This window comes from Propithecus coquereli, unplaced genomic scaffold (genome assembly GCF_000956105.1).
Source record: "Propithecus coquereli isolate 6110/MARCELLA unplaced genomic scaffold, Pcoq_1.0 Scaffold765, whole genome shotgun sequence".
Taxonomy (NCBI): domain Eukaryota; kingdom Metazoa; phylum Chordata; class Mammalia; order Primates; family Indriidae; genus Propithecus; species Propithecus coquereli.
This window is the reverse complement of record NW_012153785.1, coordinates 594248-619710: the sequence shown is the minus strand read 5'-3', so window position 1 is coordinate 619710 and position 25463 is coordinate 594248. Positions and strand designations below refer to the sequence as shown.

The window sequence follows — 25463 nt, the reverse complement described above, 5'->3', positions numbered from 1 at the left end:
TGCAAACAAGTTTTTCCGTAGTGATTTGGGGGGGCTGTCAAAAAAAACAAACCAGACCCCTTTGGCTGCTTCACTGGTGGCTCCCTCAGAGGTTGAAGTCGCCGGGGGGTGTGGCCCGGGTCGTGCAGAGTCGGCAGCTCTGTGGGTGCAGCTCTGGGCTCATCTGAAATGTTTGGTTTCATTCCAGTTCCTGTTCAACAGCAACACATAGCCTGACCCTCCTCACTCCACCTCCACCCACTGTCCGCCTCCGCCCGCAGAGCCCGCGCCCGACTAGCAGGCAGGCTGCGGCAGGTAAGGGCCGCCGGACAGCGCGGAGCCGGGCCCTGGACAGATGTTGGTTCTGCACTAAGACCCCCCTCCCCGGCTGTGTGTCTCCCCCTCATCCTTTTACTTCCCCCCCCTTCCCCTTCCTTCCTTCCTTTGAGTTCCAAATCCACAAGCCATTTTTGGAGGAGAGCAAAGGAGAGTACCGTGCTGGTGGCACAGAGGAGAGGTGGCCCACACCAGTCTCGGGGCTCACCCCATCCAAGTGCTCCCTCTTGGTGCATCCCAGCACATCCTGGGGGGTGGCGCACCGACACCCCCCCATGGGCCTCCGTGGAGTCTGCGTGTAGTAAGCCTCTCCACTCCATATTTATTTTTAAGTTTTTTTCCCCAAAAGTGTCCGTAGTGCACTAGCATTTTCTTAAACCAATAATGTATTAAAATTTTTTGATGTCAGCCTTGCATCAAGGGCTTTATCAAAAAGTACAATAATAAATCCTCAGGTAGTACTGGGAACGTAAGACTTTGCCACGAGCCTGCTGCGTCAGACCAGTACTGGGAAAGAGGACGGTTGTAAGCAGTCGTTATTTAGGGGTATTGTGGGTAACGTGAGAAGATAGACAATGGTGTAATATATAATGAACACTTGGCTATTTAATAAGATCCATGATGTGAGATTCCTTTGTCCCCATTATCCTCCCCCTAGAACCTTGTTCTCAATCACCGCTTTCCCCGTGTGTATTAGAATGCATGTAAGGTCCTCCCGTGTCCTGATGAAATACCATGTGCTTGAAACGAGGAACTTCGGTTTCTGCTTACTAATGTGCCCGTGTCCAAGTCCAGCCTGCCTTTGCATGATCTGATCATTACACGGCTGTGGTTCCTAAGCTGTTGCTGAAGTAATTGCCATTCAGCAATAGATGATGTTTTCCAGTAACAGGTATTTGCCTAATTCCTGGCATGACACTCTGGTGACTTCCTGGTGAGACCTGGCCTGTCCTGGTGCAGCCGGCTCTCACCGCAACTCAGACATTCCAAGGGTTTCGGAAGCCATATTCACACCTCACGCTCTGGACGTTTAGACGGGCAGGGACCCCCACTCCTTTGGGATCAGCCTCCACTGTTCCAAGTTCACGCTCTCCTTGAGCAGACCGTGATTTGGAAGCAAGGCAGCTGTTGGAAGCCACACTTCTTGAAACAGCCGGGCGACGGTCCCTTAGAGTCAGCCTGCTGCCGTCTCCGTCCAGGTTCGCCTTGCTGAGAGAGGTGCGTCTGCCCCTACCTTGAACCCTGTGGGGACTGATGGTGCTCACGACTCTTCCTTCGAGGGGGACTTAAGCCCTCTACGTTAAGTGGCTTTTTTTACAAGAACAAAAAGGCAGCTGTAGCTCCCAAGCTACTCTCTTGCCAGCATTTTCACATTTTGCCTTTCACGTGGGAGAAGCCAGTACAGAGAAATTCTGTGGTGGGAACATTTGCAGCATCGCCCCACGGAGCCTTGGTGAGGTGTGGATAAGGCTTAGGTGCCAGGCTGTAGCATTTTTGAGTTGGGCTTGTTTTTCTTTAAGTCCTGTATATGTACGTAGTAGTTTGGGTGTGTATATATAGTAGCATTTCAAAATGGATGCGCTGGTCTAGCCGCCTACTTGGAGAACGGATGGCTCTCCACCTTGTCACACGTATGTTAGAGGTAGCGAGCTGCTCTGCTATATGCCTTAAGCCAATATTTACTCATTGGGTCATTATTTTTTACAATGGCCACGGAATAAACCATTTTTACAAAAATAAAAACAAAAAAAGTGAGGTGTTTTGGTATAATACCTTTTCAGGTGTGTGTATACATGGATGCATGACTGGGTGGGGGGGCGTGTCTCAGGGTCTTCTGTGACCTCACAGAGCTGTCAAACTGTACAGTTTTCCAACTTGCCATATAAGTGATGGGTTTGCAGTTTAGTTGCAAAATAAAATTTTTTTCTAAAGAACATGGATTTGGGGTGCCTCCCATTTGTTTAATGACCCTGAGCCAGGATGGGCGTCCCTGCTGTTGGTTTCCATCCCCGCTGATGGGAAGCAGATGGTGTCGATCCAGCGGGGTCAGAGTTTTCCACATTCACGGATTACGAGGCTTCCTGGAGTCGTGAGCGCGCTGAGCTGGGAGAGCTCTCCCTTGCTAGGGAGCTTGCTTAACACTCAGGCCTCAGCTTCCCAAAACCCGCCCTTCGCATGCATAGTGTCCGCGGATTAACAAACTTGAAGTTGTTTGGAGAACTGTTCTAACCTCAAAACCGTGTCCCTCAGCCAATTGCCTGTAAGAGACACAATGGTTGCCACATCTCAATATGTCTATAAAGTCGTATTTGATGTAGAATTGACTTAGAAATGACACAAAAATTATAGTCTCTTGTGTACAAAATTAAACAGTGTAAATTGCCCCAAAGTGATTTTTTGACTTTTTGTTTTAAAGTAATTTCACACTTGGAAAATGTTGCAAAAATAGTACAAAGAATTCGTATATACCCTTCAGGGTTTCATAACCATTTCAAAGCCAGCCTCCCAGCTGGGCCCAGGGGACTGGGAGACAAGTGACAAGTACAGGTTTTAGTCATGTGGCTGCAGAGTACCCCAGGGGCCTGGGGACTCGGAGGGCAGTGCTGCTTCCACTGTCCCACTTCAGTGCTTCACATATAAAAAGATGGCATCTAAGCTTTCAAGAAGAGGGAGAGTGCCCGCGTAAAACAATTAACTAAACTTATGACTCGGCCTTCTGCCCATCTGATTCCTCTCCCAAAGGCCATGCTGCAAGGCGCCCGTACGGGAACGGGTGTGCTGGGAGCCTTCGAGAGCATGTGGCAAATCCCAGGGCAGCGTCCAGGGAGCACACCGCCCAAGGCCACCCTCCTTGAGCATCCTCACACAGCTCCAGTGGAGAGAGCACCACAGGACGGCAGCAGTGACTGTCCCCAGCAGGTTGTTTGGGGAAACAACCACTATCTACGGTTTTTGGGTAAAGTGAAATGCCAATTAAAACAGTTTAATTGAAATTTCAGAAAATTGAACATATGAACAAGGCAAATAAATACTAAGTTAAACCGGTATAGTAGGTTTATACAGGATGTTTGAGAATGTTTAAGTTACAAAGTTCTCCAATCCCACTTTTGATGGCAACATTCAAACTCCAGGTTATCTCTACATTATTAACACAGACAGCTCAGGCCTATGGTTTGTTTTAATAGACTTAAATAGGGAAATAATTTTCTGTCTCTAAAGCAACATGTTCTTCAGTGAAATCTTCCTTCAAACCAGCTTATGACTTCTGGAGCAATTTATTTAATAGGCCCTAAGGCGACTTGTTTCACAATTTTGACGTGTATGGCCAAAGAATGGTTTTACTGCCGTGATGCTCAGGGCTCTGGGGCTGGTGTACACGGTGTGAGTAAGGCCCACGCTCGGCCAGCTGCTGTCCCTGGGCTCCAGTGGCATTCAGGCTGCAGCTCAGGTTAAGAGTGTGGGTTGTGGAAACCCTGGCTTTGAGCCTTCCCACCTTCCCCGGCTCGCCAAGGTGACAGCTGGCTGCTGCTGAGATGACTGGAGCCACCAGTCTTTCATTAGCAGGCCCGGCCTGTTGGCCTCCTCAGTCCCAGTACTTATTGAACCAGAAGTGCTGAGCCAGCTGACATGCAGGGAGGCCTCCAGTGTCACATATTCATCTTGGAGCCTTTTATTCAGGGCCTCAACTTGCCTGGCTTTGGCTCCTTTGTAGCGTGGCAGGCTGGTGCTGGGCTCGGCGCTGCATCCTGGGGAAGGTCAGGTGCATGCTCAAAGCCCCAAGTCCAGCGCTCATTTGAGGCTGTACAGCTTCGGAAGTGCTGTGCGTGGCCTTTTTCCCTCTTCTGCTTCCGTACAGAAGCCCTGCTCGTGCCCTGGGGCTGTGTCAGCGGCGGGAGCCCCAGGCCAGCCCTTCCGCAGGAGCGCACAGCACCCCGCCCGCAGCTGGGGCACCACGTCCAGGCCAAGCAGCAGCAAAAACCAGATGCCAGGTTGGAGCTCATCAGCTGAGGCTTTTTAAAATATTGTGATTTCAACGTCTGCCTCCTGGCAAAAGACATCTCTTTGTTCTGAGCAAAGTTTGTCCATCCTCTCGAAAGCTAGGTGTCCTTTTTCACCTGAAACAGTAAGGTGATCTGTCACTTGCGTGTCTCCGACCTCGGTGTTTCCTACTCTGGCAGGCCAAGGTGGCCTCCGTGCTCACTGACGCCTGGGTCTTGGGGGTTTCTAAAGGGGCACACCAGAAACGTCTGGGGAGCTGCCACCCAGCTACTTGTTTGGCCTGAGGGCCTCGCCTCTACCTCTGCAACAGAGGCTGCTGAGTTGGAACAATGCCTCTGACTTCCAGTGAAGTGTAAGACAATAGAACACTTCCTGCCCCCTCACTGTGAGGGCAGCCTGCCTTGGCCAGAGTGCAGTTACACGTGGAGGTCGATTCTGCACTGGGGTTGCTGACGGTGCCAGTCCCAGGCACTGTTCTGTCTGTCGTGAGAGTCGGGAGCGACCTCCCTGGCACACCTGTTTTAAGGGCCCTGGGAACCCCACTACACACGACGTCTGATGCTCTAACTTTACCGAACGACAGTGTGGTTTCCCGAGCTGCTGCTCGCACGTCCTCCCGGTCAGACTGGCACAGGCTGGCGATCTGATCGATGCTTTCAACGCCCTGTGAGGTTAGGAGCAAAAGGGTCCATTAGGCCCATGGACGTTTTCAATAGCAGGTAGAATCTACCTTTCTCAGCCCACAGGACCCCTAGGATGGTCTCTGGGCCACGTCAGCCCCTTTTCTTGCAGCTTCCAGGTTTCTTATGTAGCCTCAGGTTCAGGTTCATCAGAGGTGCCTTTGGACTTGGGAAGCATCTCACCTCTGCAGTGCTGACATCTGCTATCGAGCCAGGCCATAGGCAGAGCCTGGCTTTATGGTGGCCTTCTGAAAGGAGACCTCTTTCCTTCTGGACCTTCCTGCCTCCCCCATGCTCTCCTAACCCCACCCTCCAGGGCAGACTGTGCCAGGAGGCTCCCATTCAGGCGGGCATCCAGCGGCTGCTCTCCTAGAGGCCAAGGACCACTGTGCACTGCAGCGCCCTCTGCTGGCTCCCCGCCCTCTTGCTGGGTTCCTGATTGTATCCAGGTGCGTCTCCCAGAGTGAAGGGGGCGAGTTCAATCTGAACTGCACTATCTTTTATCTAGCAAATGGGCAATGATGTTTTAAAACAAGAATCCCAAATGCAGATGAGGTTGGATCAGGAGTCTCAAAAAGTTCATATTCTCAGGCCCTGGGTAACAGCTGGGGAGGTTCTATTCTAGCCCAAGGAACTATCCAGAACAGCATGTGTTCTTTAAAAAGCTTTATGCACAAAGATGCTTATAATGACATTTATGACCAAAAAAGTAGACTTAAAAAACCTATATTTTCTACAATGTGAGAGTGGGTTAGCAGGCCAAATTATACACTGGATAGACCCTTCATGAGGAATTCTAAAGCGCCAGCAGTCTAACACAGTCCTCATTTTGTTCGCTGTTTTTAAGCCATATTTAAGATGACCAACAATCTTAAATGTGCACACACCCACAAACAAAAAAATACACCAAAATGTCAACAGTGGTTTCTGCTACGTATCTGGGTGATGAATAACTTTCTTTTACATCTCTGTATTTCACACTTTTTCTTTTTTACAGTGAGCTTATTGTAGTTTGAAATTTTTTAGTTGTGAATTTTAAAGCATGTCATTCAAGAGCTCAGAAGTAAATCCCTGGGGCCGCCGAGAGCCAGAGCGGATGCTCGCTGAGTACGGTCAGGGTCCCCGGTGCCGGAGCCGAGGGCTGCTCCTCGGAAACCACTTGTTGGGGTGTTTTGCTGGCAGTGATTTCTTTTTCTCTTTTTTTTTGGTGCCAGTAGAATCATGTTGAAGTTAACTAACGTTAACATTAACCACAAGCAGGTCCTCTGCCCGTCACTGGTGGGGAGACAGGACACTCACCTTTAGCTGCTTGAGCGCCAGGCACGCGGCCTGCTGGAGTTTGGGGTCGTTCTCGGTCAGGGCGTCCGTGTAGAAGAGCAGCGCCTAGGAAGTGAGGGGGCTGTGAAGGGAGGGGTGGGGGCGCGAGTGGCTCTAGGCTACCTTTTTCTAGACAAGTTCGGGACATGGGCTGTTAACCTTGGCACCAGCTGTACACAGTCACGAGATCTATACTCTGGTGTTTATCCCTAAAAACTGATCCCTGAGCTGATAAAAGGAAGAAAGCTCTTTTTGTCTAATAATGTTTCAGAAATACATTCTGAAACCGCTGTCTGTGAAAGGCTAAATCAGGGAAATCACATGTCCCTCTGGGAACAACAGTTGAATATACAGGGGTTGTCCTCATAGGCCCAAAACAGGCAGGGCTTCTGCCTCCTCCCTTCCGGTCACAGCTCTGACCCTGCCCTCTGAAGTCACACGGCCACGGCCAAGTCACTTCACCTCTCGGCCCGACTTGACTCAGCTGAAAATAAAGCAGCCACTTGCTTCACAGCTTGTCATGAGGATTAGTTAGAAAGCGCATGGGGTGCGCCGGCCCACAGGGGAGGCTGCTGTTCGGCTGTGAAGGGAGACCCAGGAGCGGGCCGCCCTCGGCTACAAGGGTGACAGGTGGAAGGGCCCAGGCACAGAGCCGAACAAGCCCCGAACAAGAGAACGGCCGCCCCTCCACCCGCAGGTGGCTCTCTGAAGAGAACTGTCTGCTTTGGGAAGACAGAGACAGACCCGACGCTGCTGCTCCTCCCCACACGGGGCGCTGGGGAGACGTGGCGGACACGTGAGCGCGGCAGCATCACTGCCCGCTGCCTCTAACCAAGGTACCAGGTCGCCACAGCTCTGCTCCCTCCGCTCCACCCCACGTCTGCCATCTTTTTTACGGTATTAAAAGGTACACACAATGTATCCCCTGCCCGCACCCCCAAAAAACCAAAATAAACCTGAATCCAGGGAAGCCTTTAAATCCAACTACTAATTTTCAGGAACTATAGAAGACAGAGAAACGTGTTAAACTACATCATACTATCAGCAAAGTCTAGATATTACAGGACAACCTGATGCCTTCAAGAAATGAATTGCAAGGGAAGAAAGAGATAGTAAACTTCAGATTAAATGAAAACTAAAGACGTCAGCCAGTCACAGTGCGTGCACCTTATATAGATCCCAGTTTAACAAAAAACCCAAATAAAACACTCAGGGTACTGGAGACTTGGAAATTTGAATATTAGATATATCGAGGAATTAATGATTTTTTAGATGTAATGGGATTATAGTTACAATTTTTGAGAGAATTCTTATCTTTTGACACATAAGTCAGATGCGTGGGACTGCGTCAAAGTACTGTGGGGGAATGGCGTGGGGAGGGGCAGGACAGGCCCTGGGTTGACAATGGTTGGGCTTGGGTGACAGGTGCATGTGGATTCGTTGTGTTCTGTCTACTTTTATGTGTGTCCGAAAGTCCAAGTAGAGTTAAAAACAACCACAAAGTAAACACACACGATCCAAGAAGCACTGCTAGCAGTGTAAGCGGAGAGTTCCTCTCCAGTTTGGAGCCGAGACGAAGGGTGCAGCCTCAATGTCACCTTCCTGCCTCAGAGTCAGGTGCCTTAAACATGCAGTAGTCACAGGCCAAGAACCAAAAAAGCAAAGGAGTCTAGTCTGTTGGTTTGCCAATAAACCGAACACAATGAACAGTTGCCAGCTAGCCACAGACATTGATCGAAACTAAATGAAGGTGAGCATCAAAACTAAGAAAAACATTTAACATGCAAGTGACATCTCACAGACCAAACATACGTCACTTTAGAAACACTGAGACAGAGGTGGTAGGCTTGCAGTGTGCACGTGTGTGAGCCTCAGGTGGCCTGGCAGCCCAGCCCAGGCCCCTCCGCCAGAGTATCTCCCAGCCACTGCAGCCCTGTCGCTCACTCCTTTGTGCCTCCCTGCCACAGAGAGAACGCCTGCCTCCCCGCCCCCAACTCACACCCCTGCAGCCAGGGGGCTGCCACCTGCCCCCAGCACTGTACCTTTTCCCGGAAGCTTCTGTTCCTGGCCGCGCTGGCCAGGCGAGCGCTGGCTGCCCTGCACACCCGCGGGGGCCCGTCCAGCTGGAGCAGCGCCCAGGCTCTCAAGGTCTGGGGCAGGGGCTGGAGCTGGCCCAGCCGCTTTCCCTGCAGCTTCCGGACTGCCTTGGCCTGCCCGGCACAGCGCAGCTCCTCAATGAGCGTCACTGGAAGACAGGGGAGGGATGGGCCCAGGTCCCCAAGGCTGGAGCTGGGCAGTACAGTTGCAGGTTTGCGTGGTGCTGCCGTTAGCCCAGAGAAGCAAATCCCAGAGCAAGCAGAGTCATCACCGAGGCCCAGTCTGGACTGGTTTTTTGACCTGGAATCTCTAGGAAAGCTTTCTAGCAAGGGATCAAATACACGCTGAAAATTAAAACCACAACCCATACTTGAGGGACTCCGGCCAGCCGAGATCACTCTCCCACCCAGCTCTGACCTCTGGTCTGTGCTTTTTAAAGCTGCTTTCCCTTGGAGCTGACTTCACCCCATAGGCTCAATGCGGAATCGCATTAAATCAAGGTTCTCAAAAGAACAGCTGGAGGGGAAGATGCAGGGTTCTGAGAAACTGGGACCAAGAGGGCTCCACGGATACTCCTCTGCTACAACTGTGTCACTGTGAGGGCACCTGCCGCCACCCCAGCCCTACCTTCCTTGGTGAGCTGGGCGAAGTGCTTCTCCAAGTCGGAGACGTCGTGCCTCTGCAGGTAGCTGTGAAACTGGAACCAGGTGACGGTATGTTCTTCTGGAAGCCCGGCCCCGCGGAGCAGCCCACCGCAGCTGACCACCTGCTCCAGGAGCCTGCGGCACACTGGCCAGAGCGGGAGAGCATGAGGAGAGACCACGCTTGGTTTCTGCCTTGCAGCTTTATGGACGAGCGTGGCTCCCCAATGGCACGTGGGTGGGGGTCCCCCACTGCGCCTCCTGTGTCCTTGGGGGAGGAGTGTGCTCCAGCTGGAGTCCACGGGCCCCAAGTCAGCTGGTCTTGGGTGTGTCTCAGTGCCCTGGGCCCCGCGCCACACCTGAATCCCAGAGACAGGGCCTGGGGGTACGCATGTCACCTGTCTGTCACCGTTCACTTAACAGAGAAAAATGCTACCGCTCTGTGTTCTGGGGCAGGGTCCAGCCGACATTTCAGGAAGTCCTTGTCAGGCCTTGCTGCCACCTTCCCATGTTTCTCTCATCACCCCTTAAAGGCCCTGGTGGGAGGCATGGAGTCTGCTCCCAGAAAGATGCCCCAACGCACTGACGTGTGCCTGCAGCTTCGGGGTCTCGCGGGCTGTTGTTAGTCCGTCTGGGGGGCCCTTTCTCTCCCCAGTGAAAGGAGGATGACTAATCCAGCCGAGAACATCCCCGCTTCGCTGCCACGAAGGCAGGGCCGGAGTGAGGCCTGCTGTGACAATCCCACAGGCCCGGGGGGTCGGCACAGCCTTTCGCGGGCCGGGCTGGGGAGGAAGCTACCTGTTTCCAGTTGTCCCGGGTATTTCCCTCTGACTCGGTGCAGGAACGTTTTCTTGAGCTGGTTCCGTAGCGTCGTCGCGGGGCAGGACAGGACCCCGCTGGGCCCCGCGCACGCCCTCCACAGCCGCAGGCACCCCTTGCTCCGCGAGGCCTGTGGAATGACTGAGCGCCCAGCTTCAGGGCCTCGACGGAACACGGCGAGAGGAGGGCCACGCGGAGCCCGAGGGTTTCCCTCCACTAGGGCCGAGAGGCCGGAGGCGATGCAGGGTCCCACCCCTGCATTCCCACGTGATGTGGGTCCCTGCTACCCGCCATCCTCACAACAGCCCTGGGAGGGGCAGTTGTCACCAGCCTCCTTTTGACAAGGAACCTAGGCTTTTGAGAGGGGAGGTCCCGGGGGCAGAGGCAGGACTGGGTTCACGGCTACTGCCTGCTGGGGTGCATGCGCTATACCTTGAACTGGCCTGGGATTACCTTTCTCGGCCCCGTGCAGTGCCCTCCCCACCATACGGATGGGGAAGCTGAGGCTCAGAGAGGGGAGTCATTTGCCCAGAGTCACACAGCCAACTGAAGAGCAGGTGCTGGTGCCTCCAAGGCTGTCCCCCTCCCTCTCCCCCACGTAGCATGTACTCCCGCCTCAGCTCCGGCTAACTGCTTATCGGGAAGGAGGTGAGGTCCCCTGGGTTTTGTTCCCCGTTACTTCCTGCCACGCGCACGAGCAGCCCGCGGGTGGTGGGCGGTTACTCACTCTCTTCAATGGATGCTGCCTTGCTGACTTTCTCAAAGTCCAGGACAGAAAGCGTCTCCAGAACCTGCTTTTGCTGCGCCACCTCCTCCAGGAGGCGTTCCTGCACCATCCTCGACAAATTGGGGGAGGCCAGTTTCTGGAAAGCAGCCCACAGTGCTCCAGGTTAGCAGGGAACCACACCCTCCGAGGTCATTCGTCATGACTGTGGCTCTCTGCCCCATGCCCGTCCCTTCCGTCCCTGTGGTGGCTATCATCTGGGGATTGTCCCTTTGCCAAGGTGGCTGACCTGCCAGGGCCCACCTTTGCCACTGGAGGTGGTCGGCCTGCCTGAAAGTGGAGCCACCCCACATTGCAAAGCAGAACTGAGAGGGAGAGAGACCCAGTCCTGATGGCATTTGAACCCCTGGATCCAGCTGGGCCTGAAGCCCACCTCTGAGCCTTTCAATATCATGGGCCAATACATTTTCCTTCTGGTTGAGCCAGTTTGCATTAGGGTTCTGGCTTCTACAGATGAGCATTGCAGCCATAGCCTTTGGCTCTGGGCTTGGGGTGCACAAGAGCCACGTGACTATTCACCCAGACCCTGGCCTGCACCTTCCACAGGGGAACAGGCTTGGTCTCACTCCCTCTGAGGGTGTGGGCCTCTCACCCTCACACTGTGCCTCCCGCCACCTTCGACATGAGACTTTACAAAGAGGACTCCCAGCCCCCAGCCCAGCCCCTCAGCCACCTGCAGCAGAGCTTTGCAGATGTGGAGGTGGGCTGTGAGCAGCACGTCCAGCTCGGGGGCGCCGGCCGTGAGATCCCCGGATGACGCTTTCAGTGATGGCGGTGGGGGTGGGGTCCCGTCCTTTCTGAGGTGGATTAAGAACGGAGTGAGGGTTCGGTTAGCAGTTCGGCTCCCTCTGAGAGTGGAGGAAACCCTCCTCCCAGAGAGCTCTGGGCCAGGGAGGCCAACTCCAGGTCCCAGGTAGTTAAACTGAGGAGAAAACTAAGAGAAAAGGAAAAGGGGCAAAAGTCGGCAACACTGAGAACAGGTGCTGGGGTGGCGTGGGCCTGGGGCAGGGGGTGGGGACACAGCTTTCCGGGGTAGCTGGTTGGAGTCAGAAGACTGGGGTTCAAACTAATCCTAGCTCTGTGGCTCTGGACAAGTCTGCCTCCCCAAGCAACAGTTTACTCATCTGCAAAGTGGGGACAGGAAGCCCAGCCTCGGCCAAGGAGGGCCACCTCTCACTGTCCACCGCATGGTGGCAGCTGAGGGCTCGCAGCAATTCAGGAAAGGCAGAGGTGACGCTTGGGCGAGGCTGGCGATAGCATGCCCTCCCCATGGGATTGTGAGAGTCGAGAAGAATGAGGAATTTAGACTTTATGTTCTTCTCTGCCGCCGAGACTTGGGTACAGGAGGAGTCCTCGTGACGGGGGCACGTGGGGCTGCCTAACGGCCAGGGAAGCTGGCATGAGGGCCAGGCAGCGGGACAGGGAACGGAGCACTGGGGACCGCAGCAGCTTGGTGAGGTGGAGGCCAAAGAGCTTCCACTGTGTACTCAGTTGGGTTTCTGTTTTTTCTTTCATTTCAGACAGGGCCTCACTCTGTCGCCCAGGCGGGAGTGCAGTGACTTGGTCCCAGCTCACTGCAGCCTTGAACTCCTGGGCTCAAGTGATCCCCTCTGCCTCAGCCTCCCTAGTAGCTGGGACTACAGGTGCGCCATGACGCCGGCTGTCTTTCCATTTTTTTGTACAGACGGGGTCTTGCTCTTGCTCAGGCTGGTCACGAACTCCTGGCCTCAAGCAATCCTCCCGCCTCGGCCTCCTAAAGTGCTGGGATTACAGGCGTGAGCCACCGCGCCCAGCCTTTGATCATTATTTTTTAAGATTTAAAAAATAATAATAAAAGCCCATTCCTTGGAGCAGAAAGCTCAGGCGGGGTTGCTCATCCACCCAGCGGTCGCCGAGGCTCTGAGCCAGGCAGCGGAGCTGCGGGATGGGTGCGGGGACCGGGGCACAAGGAACGATCAGAGTAAGTGAGAGCTGGAACTAGGAGACGGGAGGAACAGACCAGGAGGCCGACGGGAAGCATGGAGCTAAGGTGACGCAGAGGGAGTGCTGGTCACCGGGTCACTGCTGGGAGGGGTGCACTCACCGGGGACCCTGGGAGCCCTCGAACAGGGACAGCTCGTCTGGGGCGAAGTCGGTGCTGAGGAAGGCGAAGCTCTCCAGGATGCAGGCAGTCAGGCTCTCAGCCGACGCGTGCTCCCGCCGGCCTCCCCGGGGCTGCGGGCGGAGCAGCCAGGCCTGAGGGCAGGGCTCGGCCCCACTCGCCAGGCCAGGACACTGGCCACGGCCCTTGCTGCAGGCCTTGACGGTGTCACCGCCACAAGCCCCAATCCCACGCACCGTCCCTCAGCAAAGCCCAGCCACCGGGCCACGACGGGCACAGGGCACGGTGCTCCCCAAGGTCCCTCCTGAATGACCTGTGAAAAGATGCGGAGCAAAGCCTCAAGGGAGACAGATCTGAAAAGCCTGCCCCGAGTCCCAAACACCTGTGGGGACAAGGCAAATGACGGGAACGTAGAAGCAGTCCAGGCAGGGACCACAGGAAGCCAGGGAGACGTCTCCCCAAAGAGGCACAGCCGCGTTCTCTCCTGCACTTGGGAACGTGGGCCAGTGTGGCCGGATGGCTCAGTTTTCTAAGACAATCTAAACATCTGGAATTTTATGGGAAACCTCCCCGTTTTTAAATATGGACAAATTCCAAATTATTTGAAAGCTCTGGTATAGGTCAGGCAAACACTTCTTCGGGAGGCTCAAAAGCTCCCAGGTCAGCCTGGGGGTTCCAGGCTTCTCTCTGGGGAACGTGGAAGGAGAGATTTGTGTCACCCTCCGACACAGAGGAGGGGAGCGAGCTAGAGCCACTGCCAAGTCATTAGAGCCTCCCGGTGGCAGCTCCCTCCCTGGAGGTTTCTGTCTTCTTGTCCCCAACGCCTGGCTGTCTCCAGGGCTGGTTCCCCTGCGCACCCAGGCGGTGTCCCACACAAACCGCACCCAGGGTGCAGCCCAGGCAGAGGCTACAAACCAAAACGGGGATCCTCGAAGTGGAGCCCAAAGAGAAAACCCCGAGCAACAGAGAATCATATGGCTAGTTGCAGAGATTTTACCTTCCGACAGAGCAAAAAACGTACGTACGTGTGTGCGTATATATATACACATACATGCATATAGGCAGTTGATTCTCATTGTTCAAGGTAGTTTTGTCTTGTAAAGTCACAGCAAAAAAACAATTAGCGAATGCTGAACCATTGCTCCTAAGGGAAATACTGGGTTAGGCTCCTGTGAACCGTTGGTCACACCATTTTTATCAACTGATCAATATAATGAACCTTGTGTGCGTGTTTCTGTTTAAAGACACCTGTTTAACAGATATTGCTGATTCGTTAACAGCGAACTCACGGCCAACGGCACCCACCGCTCATGCCTGCAGGAAGCCCATCTAACACGCAGGCTTTCTTCGTAAGGCGCGTCGCAGCCCTGCCGTGCTTAGGAACGCTAGCCAGCGCTATACCTGGCGTTTAAGCACTGGAACCGTCGACGAAAAGCACAAACATTGGAAAAATGTGGCACTAAATAGACCCCGAGAAGGACGGTACGAGCGCTGAAACAAAAAGGCAGAACGTCTCGTCCAGCCTCAGCTGGGAACGCGCCCGTCAGGGGACTCGAATCTTCTGCCATTCTGCAAGTCCCCAACAGTGACTGTGGAAGGGCCTGGGGCACTGATTTGGGGTCACAAATAAATTTTAGCAAGTAGGTGAGTTCAAAAACACGGAATCCGTGAATAGTGAGGCTCAACTGTGTGTATGTGTGTAGACACGTGCACTCACGCATTTATAAACGGGTATTGTGGATTTCTCTAGAAAAATCAAACTAAAACCCAGGGTCTATAATCATTTTTATTGTTCTGACTAGGTCTGCCAAAAAAAGAAAAGTTCCTCAAGATGTTTAAAATTATGGTATTACTTTTGGATTTTTATGTAAAGCGGGTGTCATTTTTCAAAACGCAGGTGTGCCACGGAAGTCGCGTGCGTGCTGACCCGAGTCGTTCTGTGTGAAAGGGCTGTTAGAAAGTACAAGAAAGATGACGTTATTTCTTAAACTTTTTTCTTGAAATTTCCAGGCAGATCCTTTTGCAAGACCATGGCAGTGGTAAACGGCAAACATTTTTTAAAAAGTCACTGGCGGCTGGGCGCGGTGGCTCACACCTGTAATCCTAGCTCTCTGGGAGGCCGAGGTGGGCGGATTATTTGAGCTCAGGAGTTCGAAACCAGCCTGAGCAAGAGCGAGACCCCGTCTCTACCAAAAATAGAAAGAAATTAATCGGACAGCTAAAAATATATAGAAAAAATTAGCCGGGCATGGTGGTGCATGCCTGTAGTCCCAGCTACTCAGGAGGCTGAGGCAGGAGGATCGCTTGAGCCCAGGAGTTTGAGGTTGCTGTGAGCTAGGATGATGCCACGGCACTCTAGCCTGGGCAACACAGTGAGACCGTCTCAAAAAAAAAAAAAAAAAAAAGGTCACTGGCTATAAAATGAGAAACTAAACTTTTTTTCCACCTGTGCTGATTTGTAATGTTGAGGGTGAAGGTGGGGATGAAACAATTAAAACTCATGTTTGAAGAGAGCTATTAATTTCTCCGTGCCAATGTACATCTTGCACAAGAGAGCGATTTCATAAACTAATTGCTATATCAGTACATTTTATGTACATTTAAATTTATGTAAACAAAAAGTCAAATAGAGGAATCCACCCAGGTCCGCATCTCTGAGAGTCACCTGCCACCTAAGCCCTCCTGTGGGCTAGGAATGGCCCCGGGGGAGAGCCTGGATGAGGAACAGGGTTGGTGTGGGGTGCGTGGGGCCTCCCGCGAAGCCAGCTCTGACCCTGAGAACACTCTGAGTGTGGGTTCTTACGGCCACGCCGCAGCCCCCCCGCCCAGGTCAGAAGATGCGGGATGGTGGACGTGCAGTGGGTCACCCCTGTAAGCCCGGCTGCCTCCCAGGATCCTCCCAGCCCAACGAGGGCTGTTGTCGCCCCCACTTGACATACGAGGAAACCAAGGCTCAGAGAGACATCGCCCACCTGGGTCATGCAGGGGTGAGCCCAGGCTGCCTGGCCCCACCACAGCCCCCCTCCCAGCCGTCACGCCATCAGCAGAGCAGGGCCGCCGCCCGCGAGGGGTGGGTGTACCTGCAGCCGGTCCCTGAAGCTGAGGACCTGGTACTCCAGCTCCCGGAGCTGGGGCCGGGCCGTGTCCGCGGACCTCAGTGACTCCAGGACCTCCTGCAGAGGCCTCTCCAGGGCCATGCCGGGCCCATCCGCTCTGTCCCCGGTTGCTTCTTCATCTGGGTCTTTATGGCTACTCGAGATCGTGCAGGTGTGGAACAGGGGGCCCCGTGGCAGGTCGGGGCTCTCCGCCCCCAAGTTCCTCCAGCCAGGCTGCTCCACAAACGCACCTCCTGCCAGGTGGGCCATGTCTGGCAGGAGGCCCAGGGACAGCGGGTCCTCCTGGGCCTCCTCTTCAATGGAGGCATTGGGGCCGACGGCCAAGGGCAGGAACCCCGTGTCTGAGGTGGACGCTGACGTGCTGGTTTCCGTGTCTCGGGGGTCCTCGGAGCTGAAGGAGTCCATCTCGGGCAGCTCCTGACTCTGGCTCCGCAGGCCGGGACCCCGAAGGTCGCCATCAGACAGGTAGCCAAGGATGGAGGTGGCCCTCGGCCCACCTAGCAGCAAGGCCTGCTGCGCTGGCTGCCGCAGGACAGACTGGAAAGGGGACACGGGAGCAGCCTCACCAGCCACCCCGGGGACCGTGTGAGGCCCCTAGAGGGGCTTCCCCACCAGACTCGTGCTCTGCACACCACGCTCTCAGGTGACGGAGCTCTGCCACGGCGGCCAGCATCCCGGAGGCGGGGTAGGACCTGGTCCCCCTCTCCATGCTTGTCCCCTGTCACCCCCTCTAACTCCTTTGCAGCCTCAGCAGTCTCCTTGTTTCTCACACATTTCTACCACAGGACCTTTGCACCAGTTGTGCTCTCTGCCTAGAACGTTCTTCCCCATATGCCATCATGGCTTGTGCCCTCACCTCCTCAGGTCCTTACTCAGCTGTCACCCACCTTTCCTGGGAAACCTTCCCTGGACACCCTCTCTCCAACAGAAACTCCTGCCTGGCCCTAGAAGCCCCCCAGTTCCTGCTGTTTCCCATGCTCCTCACACGCCTCAGGCTGGCTGCGCGGTTCTCCGACTTTGATGTCTGTTTCCCCCCACAGAATTTAGCTCCCCGAGGGCACAGTCTTCGCCTGGCACACAGCAGAGCCTGGCACGTAGTTTTGAATGAAGCGAACCAATGAAGGGCCTGACACACGCAGTGTGCTTGTCATCACAGAGACGGTAACAGCTGTGATCACGCATCCTGGCCTTACCTGCCTGCTTCAGGGCCTCCACGTCAGGCCTCACTGACCCACCCCACACCCCACAAGGGTGGCACCGTTCTAACCTCAGAGGGTTAGTCCTCAGACCACACTGGTGGGGAGTCCAGTGCCAGAATCCGAATCCCTCGCCATGCCCTTCCCAGACCCTGGTCTCTGGACCAGTCGTGATGGATCGTGTTCGTGCAGTCTGTTGCTGTCAGGCGTTCTTTTAAGCACTTCATGTTTATTAACTCATTCAATGCTCACGATACTCCCATAGGGGCCATGCCTTTATTCTCACCTCTGATACAGAAATTGAAGTCCAGAGAGGCTGAGTGACTTGCCCAAGGTCACACAGCAGGTGAGAGGCAAAGGCAGTACTTGAACCCAGGCTGTCTGGCTGCAGAGCCCATGCTCTTGGCTGTAGACGATTTTTTAACCAAAGTATGCCGGGCCCCACCATGCCAGACAAGAAAGCGCCCTCTGCCTCCACAAGTTGGGGGCCTCGTGTGAAGCCACCTTCCTCACCAAGGCCTAGAGGGTAACAGGAGGTTCGTCCAGCTCAGCATCACCCTCCCCCTGGGCTGGACAGGATGTGCCTGGATTTTGTCCCTACTCTTGGGGCTCCTTGTTGCGAATGAGTGTGGCACCCCCACCCACACAGCAACCTCCACGTGCCAATGCCCAACCACACACCTTACAGGGGGCCAGCTCCCAGGACCCTCGCCGGGGCACCTGCTTTCGGGAGACACTCGCACTCACATAGGACGATTTGTGGACAAGGCTGTTTACTGCCCTGTCATTGGTGATAGCAAACAAAACGGAAACAACCTCTGTGTCTCGTTGAAGTACAGTGCAGCCAAGCGTGGACTGCGACACAGCGTCGGCAAGGAACGGAGCAGCCCTCTGGGAAGTGAGGGGGAACGATCTCCAACGTTCATTAGGTTTCAAAGGCAATAAAAGATGGAGGAGAACATGCATTTGCTTGTAGATGGCACAGGGTATGTCTGGGAGGATGTGGGAGAAACTGACAACAGGAGCTGGCTCTAAGGAAGGGACCCTGGTCCCTGGAAATCATGGGAAAGGGAGCTGTCCTACTGCCGCTATGCCAAGTAATAGCGCCGGAAACACACGTCAGCTTAACACAGGTAAAATGAGGCCAAGGCCGTGGCTGGGGGTGGACAGAGCCTGTGCCAGGTGTCCAGAAGCAGCAGCCAAGCCCAGGACCCAGTCTAGGATGGGGGCGTGGGAGGGCCGGCAGCAGAGGGGAAGTACAGAAAACCGCCCAGGATAGCCCCAAGGGCAGGCTTGCTACACCTGGGGGTGCCAGACTGCTCGGCCAGCCCCCACCTGCTGCCCCGACATCCCTGCCCCTGGGAGGAGCCTCACTCACCAGGTAGTATCTCTCCCGGAAGCTGGGGGTGCTCGGGGGTGTCCAGTTGTACAAGGAGCCCTTCCTGCTGCCCACGGAAACCTTGCCCGTGGGGCTGGGTGACACCAGGAGGCTCTCGCTATCAAACGGGCTGGAGGAGAGAACAGACGGCAGGGATGTCACCAGTGCCCGGAGGCCTCTCAGGCTCAGACGGGCCCCAGGGGTGTCTGTGGTTTGGGGCGGTCGTCTTCATCTTACAAAACAGTAACAGGTTTTCCTGAGCACACACGGTGCGCAAAGAGCTCTAGTAAATTCTCTACATGAATCCTCCTTTTTATCCTCATAACAAAACGCTATGGCTGGGAAATTATTAATATTTACAGAGGAGGAAGCGAAGGCTCTTAAGGATACGTAACTCGGTTAGGCCAGTGTCAACCAATCACAGGGACAGAACTGAACTCACACCCAGATTCTCTCACCCCTAAGCCTTAAAGGTCACCTAAAAGTGGTGCTAACGCCCCGGAGTCACCGCGCTTGACGGGCTTCAGTGGGAACGGAGATTTGGGGAGCGCCAGTGCCTCGCCCGAGATCACGGGTGCAGCCTGGAGACTCTCGGTCCCGTGGTCCCGACTCCCTCGGACACATTCTCAGGCTTCCATTGCCCTCAGCCAGATGGTGAGGGACAGAGACCGGCCATCACGTATGAATGACACCCGCCCTCAGCCCTTAAAGTCCCCTTTGAGAAGCTCAGCGGGCCAGCTGGGGACACTTAGTTCTGCCATTTCTGGGTAAACCGTGCCACAGCCCTCATCTGTAACGGGCACGGTGCAGAGGAACACACGTGACGAACGCACACAGGTCGGTGGGAATCCAAGGTGAGCGTGTGGAAGCAACGTGGCAAGTGACGCTCCCCTGGCCCCCACTCGCAGCCCGCCCAGCCCCGGCCTTGGAGCAGGTGGGTCCTGGTAGCCCCTCCCTGCCAAAAAACAAACCTGCTCGCTGCGTTTGCACAAGGGCCTAGCTCTCAGCCACAGGGCTGAAGCTCAGAGGCACTGCGGGCGCCTTGTCGGAGCCCTCCTCTCCTCCCCCAGCTCCCTGGAATTGCCTGGCCTCGCCCACGGCCCTGTACGCTTGACGGTCTCCCGGGCAGGCTGTGTCCGCAGCCCCGCCGGACAGGCAGCCCCCTGAGCTGCGGGTGGGTACGCGCCCAAACTCGCCTAGCTCGCAGGTGGACAGAGCAGCAGCTCTGCTGACCCCTGGGCTCTGACGCCCACCCCAGGGAGGAAGGAGAGAGACCAGCCAGAGCCAGAGCAAGCCCAGGACGGAGAAGTGCCTCTCGGCCCTGCCATGCCTGCCTGGGAACAAGGAGGGAGCTCCCAGGAAAGGCGGCGCTTGTCTGGAAGCAGGAGCTCTGGAGAGCACCGACCTCAGACGGGCTGGACCGAGCCTGGCCCAGGGCAGGGTGTCCCCACGGACATCGGCCCTTGGGTCTGTGGCCCAGAGGGGGTTCGAGGAATCAGAACTCCGAGGGGCGGGCAGGGCTGCCGAGCAGACCTGGGCCTCCCTGGCTGAGGGCGCGAGCGAGGGCAGGGGTGCCCGCGGGCAGGGAGCTGGGGCAGCACGGGGCTGGGCGGGGTCGGGTTGGCCGGCTGGGGAGGGCCACGGCGCGGGCCGGACTCACTTCCACAGCACCTCCAGCTGCAGCTTGATGGTGCCCAGCTCCGTGATGTCCAGCACGATGACCTGCGGCCGCGTGGTGAAGAAGTCGGCAATGTCGCAGGTGACTGCGCCCACGGCCAGCGAGCTCAGGCCCCGCAGCTCGGTCACCTGGGGGTGGGGGCTGGAGGGTGGTGTCTGAGCCGAGCACCCTGGAGCCCCAGCCCCGCCCCAGGCCCCGCCCCACCTTGATGTCGAAGTTCTCGTGCAGGGTGGGGATGAAGGCCTTCTCTTCCTCGTCCCAGGTCTGGCTGTCATCCGACTCAATCCTGCCCTTGAGCTTCCAGCGCTGGCGGCCCAGGCGCATGAGCACCTGTGGGTGAGCGGAAGAGAGGGGACATCAGTGACCCAGGTGGGCACTTCTTTGCCACCTGCCTGGGGCCCTCCCTGCCAGGCAGAACCCCAGCCACAACCCGGGTTCCCCGCAGCTGCACAGGGTGGCCGTACCTCATACTGGTCCCCGGGACACAGGCGTGCGTAGCCCACCAAGCCTGGAACACAGAGACAAGCTAGCTTTCCCTCTGCCCCTGCCAGGGGGTCACAGGCCCTCACTGGGTGGATCCCTCCAGGTGTGGGGTCTCACTTCGTCATCCAGGCTGGAGTGCAGTGGCCTCGTCCTAGCTCACAGCAACCTCAAACTGCTGGGCTCAAGCCATCCTCCTGCCTCAGCCTCCCAAGTAGCTGGGATTGCAGGTGTGAACCACCGAGCCTGGCCCTGAGTGTAGGTTTTCAGCTTGGGAGGAGGGGATGGCAGGGGTAAGCCATCACCATGGAAATGGACAGGAGAGTGCCAGGGCCTCATGGCTGAGGCTCAGAGAGGAATGGGACTGGCCTGAAGTCACATGTCACATGAGTGCAAAAGCTTGGGCTGGGCCTAGATGGCTGGGATTCTGGCCAACGCCCTCTACCCCCTGCACAGGGCCCCCAAGAAGGCCTGACGCCCCATCCAAATTGGGCTCCACCTGTCCCTCCCCCCAGCCCAGTTACCTTTCATCCTGACGTGGAACTCGCCCAGGTGAACCTCCAGGGCGCCCTCGATCAGCCACATGTCCTGCAAAGCGCCCGCAGGCGGCTCAGCTGGCTGCTGGGGGCTAGGCCACAGGCCCATCAACCGTCCTGCAGCCAGAGGCCACGGGCGGAGACACAGGTCCTCCAGGCCCAGGGGGCCTGCCCCGCAGCCTCCCCGCCCCGTGCCCGGCCCACCTCGGTGCACTCGTGCAGGCTGCGGCCCAGCTCCTGCAGGCTCTCGCGGGAGGCGCGGCTGGGCGGGCACCTGGAGAAGGCCTGCTGCATGTTGCAGGCGCCGTCACGCAGGCGGCACTGGACGCAGTAGCCTTCGTAGAGCTCGTCCACCTGCGGCGGGCGCACAGGCTGGGGCACGGCCTATGCCGAGAGGCGGGTGCCACGCCTGCCTGCCGACCTCTGCCCCTCTGGGACAGGCCGTCCCTGAGCTACATCCAGCCCGGCCTCTGGCCGTGGTCACCACCCTGCGCTGTCCCACGCACAGCACTCTAACCTCCCCCGTGAGCGTGAGCCCACAGGGACACGGCTGCCTCCTCCCTCCGCGCCCAGCACCTGGCAGCGACTGGCACACAGTGCACAGTAAACACGAGTGAAATGCACCAGCGTGTCACTTCCCCTCTCTCTGCCCCATGTGTCAACTGTACAACAGGAGTTGGGCTGTGGTATCCGGCCACCACTGGAGGACCAAAGCAGGACCGTGAACGGGTTCTCAGACGCAGAGCTCAAGGGCCCTGCTGTGTGTCCTTGGGCAGATCCTTGCTCTTCCCTGGGCCTCTGCTTCCCCATCCGTACAGTGGGGTGGGGGGCTCACCCTTCCCGTCCCTCTAAGGTTGAGCATGAGGTCTTTCTGCACAAACCAAGGAAACAGCCCACGCAGTCCTGGGGGAGCCCCAGACAGCCCCCAGCACCCATCTCAGGGCTGAGCCCTGCAGTCCTTCGACCATCCCCAGGCTCAGCTCGGCTCCCTCCAGCTGCCCCCATACCCCGAGGCCCTTCCCCCTGCTCAGAGGGAGACTCCCCAGGACCTGCTAACCCAGCTGAGGCCCTGCAAGCGGAGACTGCGCCACCCCGCCCCGCCCTGGGACACCCCAGGAGCCGCTGACCTTGCTGATGTGAAACTCCATCTTCCGAATGTGCCTTTCCACAGAGCGCGTTTGCTTCTCCCGGAGAAAGAGAAGATGCTTTAACAGTGGCCTGGGCCAGCAGCCAGCCCTGCCAGGCACCGCCACCCTCCTGCAGGTCCTGACGCAGGGAGCTGGGCTCGATGCCAGGCCAGCCCCTCACCACCCGTGAGAGAGGCTCGTCGCTGAGCCTCAGTTTTCCCATTTGTAAAATGGGGAGGAGACCCGGGTATTTCCCATATAATGAAGCCGGGTACCCCATTCAGTGCAGACGTGGTGCTTGTCCCCCAGGCCCCACTCACCGTGCTCCCCACATGGGGACTCACCTTGTCCAGGTCGTAATAGAAAGCCTGCGGGGGAGAAGGGGGGGAGGGAGGAGGTGTCAGGGCCCCGATTGCTCCTCCAATGCCCACGAGGCTACATCCTGGGGCACCCGAGCTCAGAGCCGGAGGATGACAAGCCGGAGCCTGCAGCCAGCCCTGCTCCCCTCCCTGAGGTCTGCAGACGTGGGCTGTGTCCAGGCCAAGGAGGCAGCGGGATCAAACCCGTGCACTTCACATGGGGCACTTCTAGGTCTGACTCTGCCGTTTCCCAGCTGTGTGTCTCTGGCAGGTCACTCAGCCTCTCTGAGCCTCCGTTTCCTCACGTCGAAGGGGTTTGTGATCGCACCCACCCCACAGGGCTGCAGCGAGTAAAGGCACGGCAGGTGCTCTACGAAACGGAACCCGTGACTTGATTGTTCGAGGGCTGGCTTCTGCTGCGACCAGAACTCGGCACCACCCAGCTCCGCCTTAGGGAACAGTGAGCTCCTAGGTCTGTCCAGCAGGGCCCAGGGTGTGACTAACAGAGAAGGAACATACGGCTGGGGGCAGGCGGGCCTTTCTGTAAAGGGCAGAAAGTCAAGACTTCAGGTTTAGGTGGGCCGTGCAGCCTCTGCTGTGACAGCTGTGCCACTGTAGTGTGACAGCAGCCATAGACAATATAAGCGAGCAGGTGTGACCAATAAACACCTTTTTTTTTTTTTTTAAACAAAAACAGGCTGTTGTTTGCCGACGTGGATCAGAGTCACCACCTGTGAGCCTGGGGGATCCCGTGAGGCGGGAGATGCACTGGGGGGAGACGTGGGGGGCCCTAAACCATGATTTCATTTTATGGGACAACTACGGGCCCCAAACTTCCGTACGCGTTTATTGAATATATGACCAGGGAGAAAACCACACAAAGATAAGTACAAAGTTCTCCTCAAGGGTTACACAGGGTGGGACCGAGGAGATCGGGAAGGGGTGTCAGTCGAGAGGGAAAGGAGGACTAAACCCTCCGAGAAGCCTGTTTCCCATGTGTGCTATGTTCGTGTGAAATCCTGCATGTGAGATCCTGAAATTAAAACTCCACTGGAGAAGAAATAGGAAAGATCCCAAGCCTTCGAAAGGAAGGGTGAGTGCCCAGCCGCTTTTGGGAAACAGATGTCTGGTTAAACGAGAACCAGCAGCGTCCGGGGAGGCAGGACCCCACGTGAGCATCTCGTGTGGCTCCAGTGCAGTCACCCATCCCTGGCCTCAGTGTGTCCGTCTATGAAATGGGAGCAGCTAAAACATACATGGATTCACGCACTCGCCTACCTTAGAGTTACTTCTAGAACCAGGAGAAAGGGGAGAGGGACGCTGTGGGGTGAGGATCTGTATCTGCGTGAGGGGAGGGTGCCGGGAACTTGGGGGGGCATCTTGGCAGCACTTCCTCCCCCAAGCTGCCGCTGCCAGACCACCCATCCGCCGAGGGCGAGGCACGCTGAGCCTGCCAGGCCTCTCCCCGCCCTGTCGGCTGGCACACGCCACACGCGTGGCTGGGGCCCTTCCTCTCCCACGCGGCTGATCCCAGGCCTCCCCCGCGGGAACCAGGACACAGAGGTGGCCGGCTGCTGCTCTGACAGCAACTCATCTCCCCTCCCCGGTTTCCAGCCCCGCACTGGGGCTGGCGGCCTGCGTGCTTGGGAGGAGGGCCTCCTCGCTTTCGTTTCCAGAGTCTCGACCGTGAGGGGTAGGTGGGGTTTTCACAGGGCGGCAGTGGGCACGAAGAGGGGGGACTCCCCAGACTGGAAAGAGAGACCCTCCTGGCCCAGGGGACAGAGGCCCCGGAGCAGTGGGACTCTGGCAGCATGAGCAGGTAAAGTATAGGCGACCCAATTAAAATTTAAATTTCTGATAAACAACAAATATTTTAGGATGAGTGTGTCCCAAAGGTCACCTGGGATATACTTACACTAAACAATTATTCGTTATTTATCTAAAAGATAATTTAACCGGATTCCCCTTTTTGTTTGTTTTGCTTTTGGTCTTTTGCTAAACATGGCTCTGCTAAGGGGGTGGCCAAAGCCCAGAGCAGGTGAGCTTCGGGCTAGACAGGGCCAGGGTCAGCCTCAAAGGCGCTGCCCTGGTGACGGCAGGAAAAACCGCCGAGCAGCTGGACACGGGGAAGCACACAGGCTCGATCAAGGACAGCGTCCGGGTCACTGTGACACACGTGCGATTCTACACCTTTCCTGGCATCACACAGGTGCCCCCGTTCCAGGGCACCCCGGGAGCCAAGGTCTATAAAATAGGACCCTCTAAAACACGTGCACCTCTAGACGTTTGCCTACCCCAGGGTTACTGCTAGAACCAAGAGAGAATGAGGTGTGTGACCTGCTGTACCTGCCTGAGGGTAAATTCATCAGGGTCGAGGTAAAGCGAATCCAGCATAAGAGTCTATTCCGTGAGCCTCGCGGCTCCTAGACAGATTCACAACCCAGGCACGGGCCAGGGGGAGGGAGGGGCCGCCTGAGAACCCCCCGCCACGGCTGCCTGGGCGGGAGGGGACGGGGAGGGCTCTCACCAGCCTGGAATTCCGCCGGGTGTCCTTGTGGCGTCCAGACAGGTAATCGAGCTCAGCCTGCTGGACACACAGGTATTCCCTGCAAAGAGAATGAGGAAGAGTTTTAAATTGAAAAGGAACGAGAAAAGGAAGAGAAGCAGGCCAGGTGGCCCGTGTCCCAGCGCGGACAGCAGCCACAGTTCCCAGTGAGGCTCAGAGGACACCTGGCGGCTCCCTCGCACTGAGGGCCGCGTGCCCAGCACTGCGCAACGTGGGTGACAGGGAAGCCCTCGGTCAATCCCCGAGCCCCACGAATAGGTTCTACTGTTGTTAT

General features: G+C 56.5%; 2 protein-coding genes across 6 annotated transcripts in view; one reads left to right on the top strand and one right to left on the bottom strand.

Annotated features, from left to right (window-relative positions):
- Nucleotides 1-2253, top strand: part of PTPN1 (protein tyrosine phosphatase, non-receptor type 1) — a 74330-nt gene extending 72077 nt beyond the window's left edge. For both annotated transcript variants that reach the window (XM_012662446.1, XM_012662447.1), the window contains exon 10: nucleotides 188-2253. In XM_012662446.1, coding sequence (XP_012517900.1) covers nucleotides 188-211 — 24 coding nt within the window. In that variant the 3' untranslated portion in view covers nucleotides 212-2253. The remainder of the gene's footprint in view (nucleotides 1-187) is intronic.
- Nucleotides 2254-3365: 1112 nt separating this feature from the next.
- FAM65C (family with sequence similarity 65, member C) overlaps nucleotides 3366-25463 on the bottom strand; it is a 33516-nt gene continuing 11418 nt past the window's right edge. For 2 of the 4 annotated variants that reach the window (XM_012662448.1, XM_012662450.1), the window contains exons 4-22: nucleotides 25151-25229; nucleotides 22609-22632; nucleotides 22265-22321; nucleotides 21342-21491; nucleotides 21126-21189; nucleotides 20586-20629; nucleotides 20326-20451; nucleotides 20104-20249; nucleotides 18444-18573; nucleotides 15834-16406; nucleotides 12736-12866; nucleotides 11326-11449; nucleotides 10596-10731; nucleotides 9848-10009; nucleotides 9036-9197; nucleotides 8354-8556; nucleotides 6294-6377; nucleotides 4888-4978; nucleotides 3366-4430 (exon numbers count right to left, since the gene is read on the bottom strand). In XM_012662448.1, coding sequence (XP_012517902.1) covers nucleotides 4330-4430; nucleotides 4888-4978; nucleotides 6294-6377; nucleotides 8354-8556; nucleotides 9036-9197; nucleotides 9848-10009; nucleotides 10596-10731; nucleotides 11326-11449; nucleotides 12736-12866; nucleotides 15834-16406; nucleotides 18444-18573; nucleotides 20104-20249; nucleotides 20326-20451; nucleotides 20586-20629; nucleotides 21126-21189; nucleotides 21342-21491; nucleotides 22265-22321; nucleotides 22609-22632; nucleotides 25151-25229 — 2587 coding nt within the window. In that variant the 3' untranslated portion in view covers nucleotides 3366-4329. The remainder of the gene's footprint in view (nucleotides 4431-4887; nucleotides 4979-6293; nucleotides 6378-8353; nucleotides 8557-9035; nucleotides 9198-9847; nucleotides 10010-10595; nucleotides 10732-11325; nucleotides 11450-12735; nucleotides 12867-15833; nucleotides 16407-18443; nucleotides 18574-20103; nucleotides 20250-20325; nucleotides 20452-20585; nucleotides 20630-21125; nucleotides 21190-21341; nucleotides 21492-22264; nucleotides 22322-22608; nucleotides 22633-25150; nucleotides 25230-25463) is intronic. The other 2 variants (XM_012662451.1, XM_012662449.1) reach the window with 2 other exon arrangements.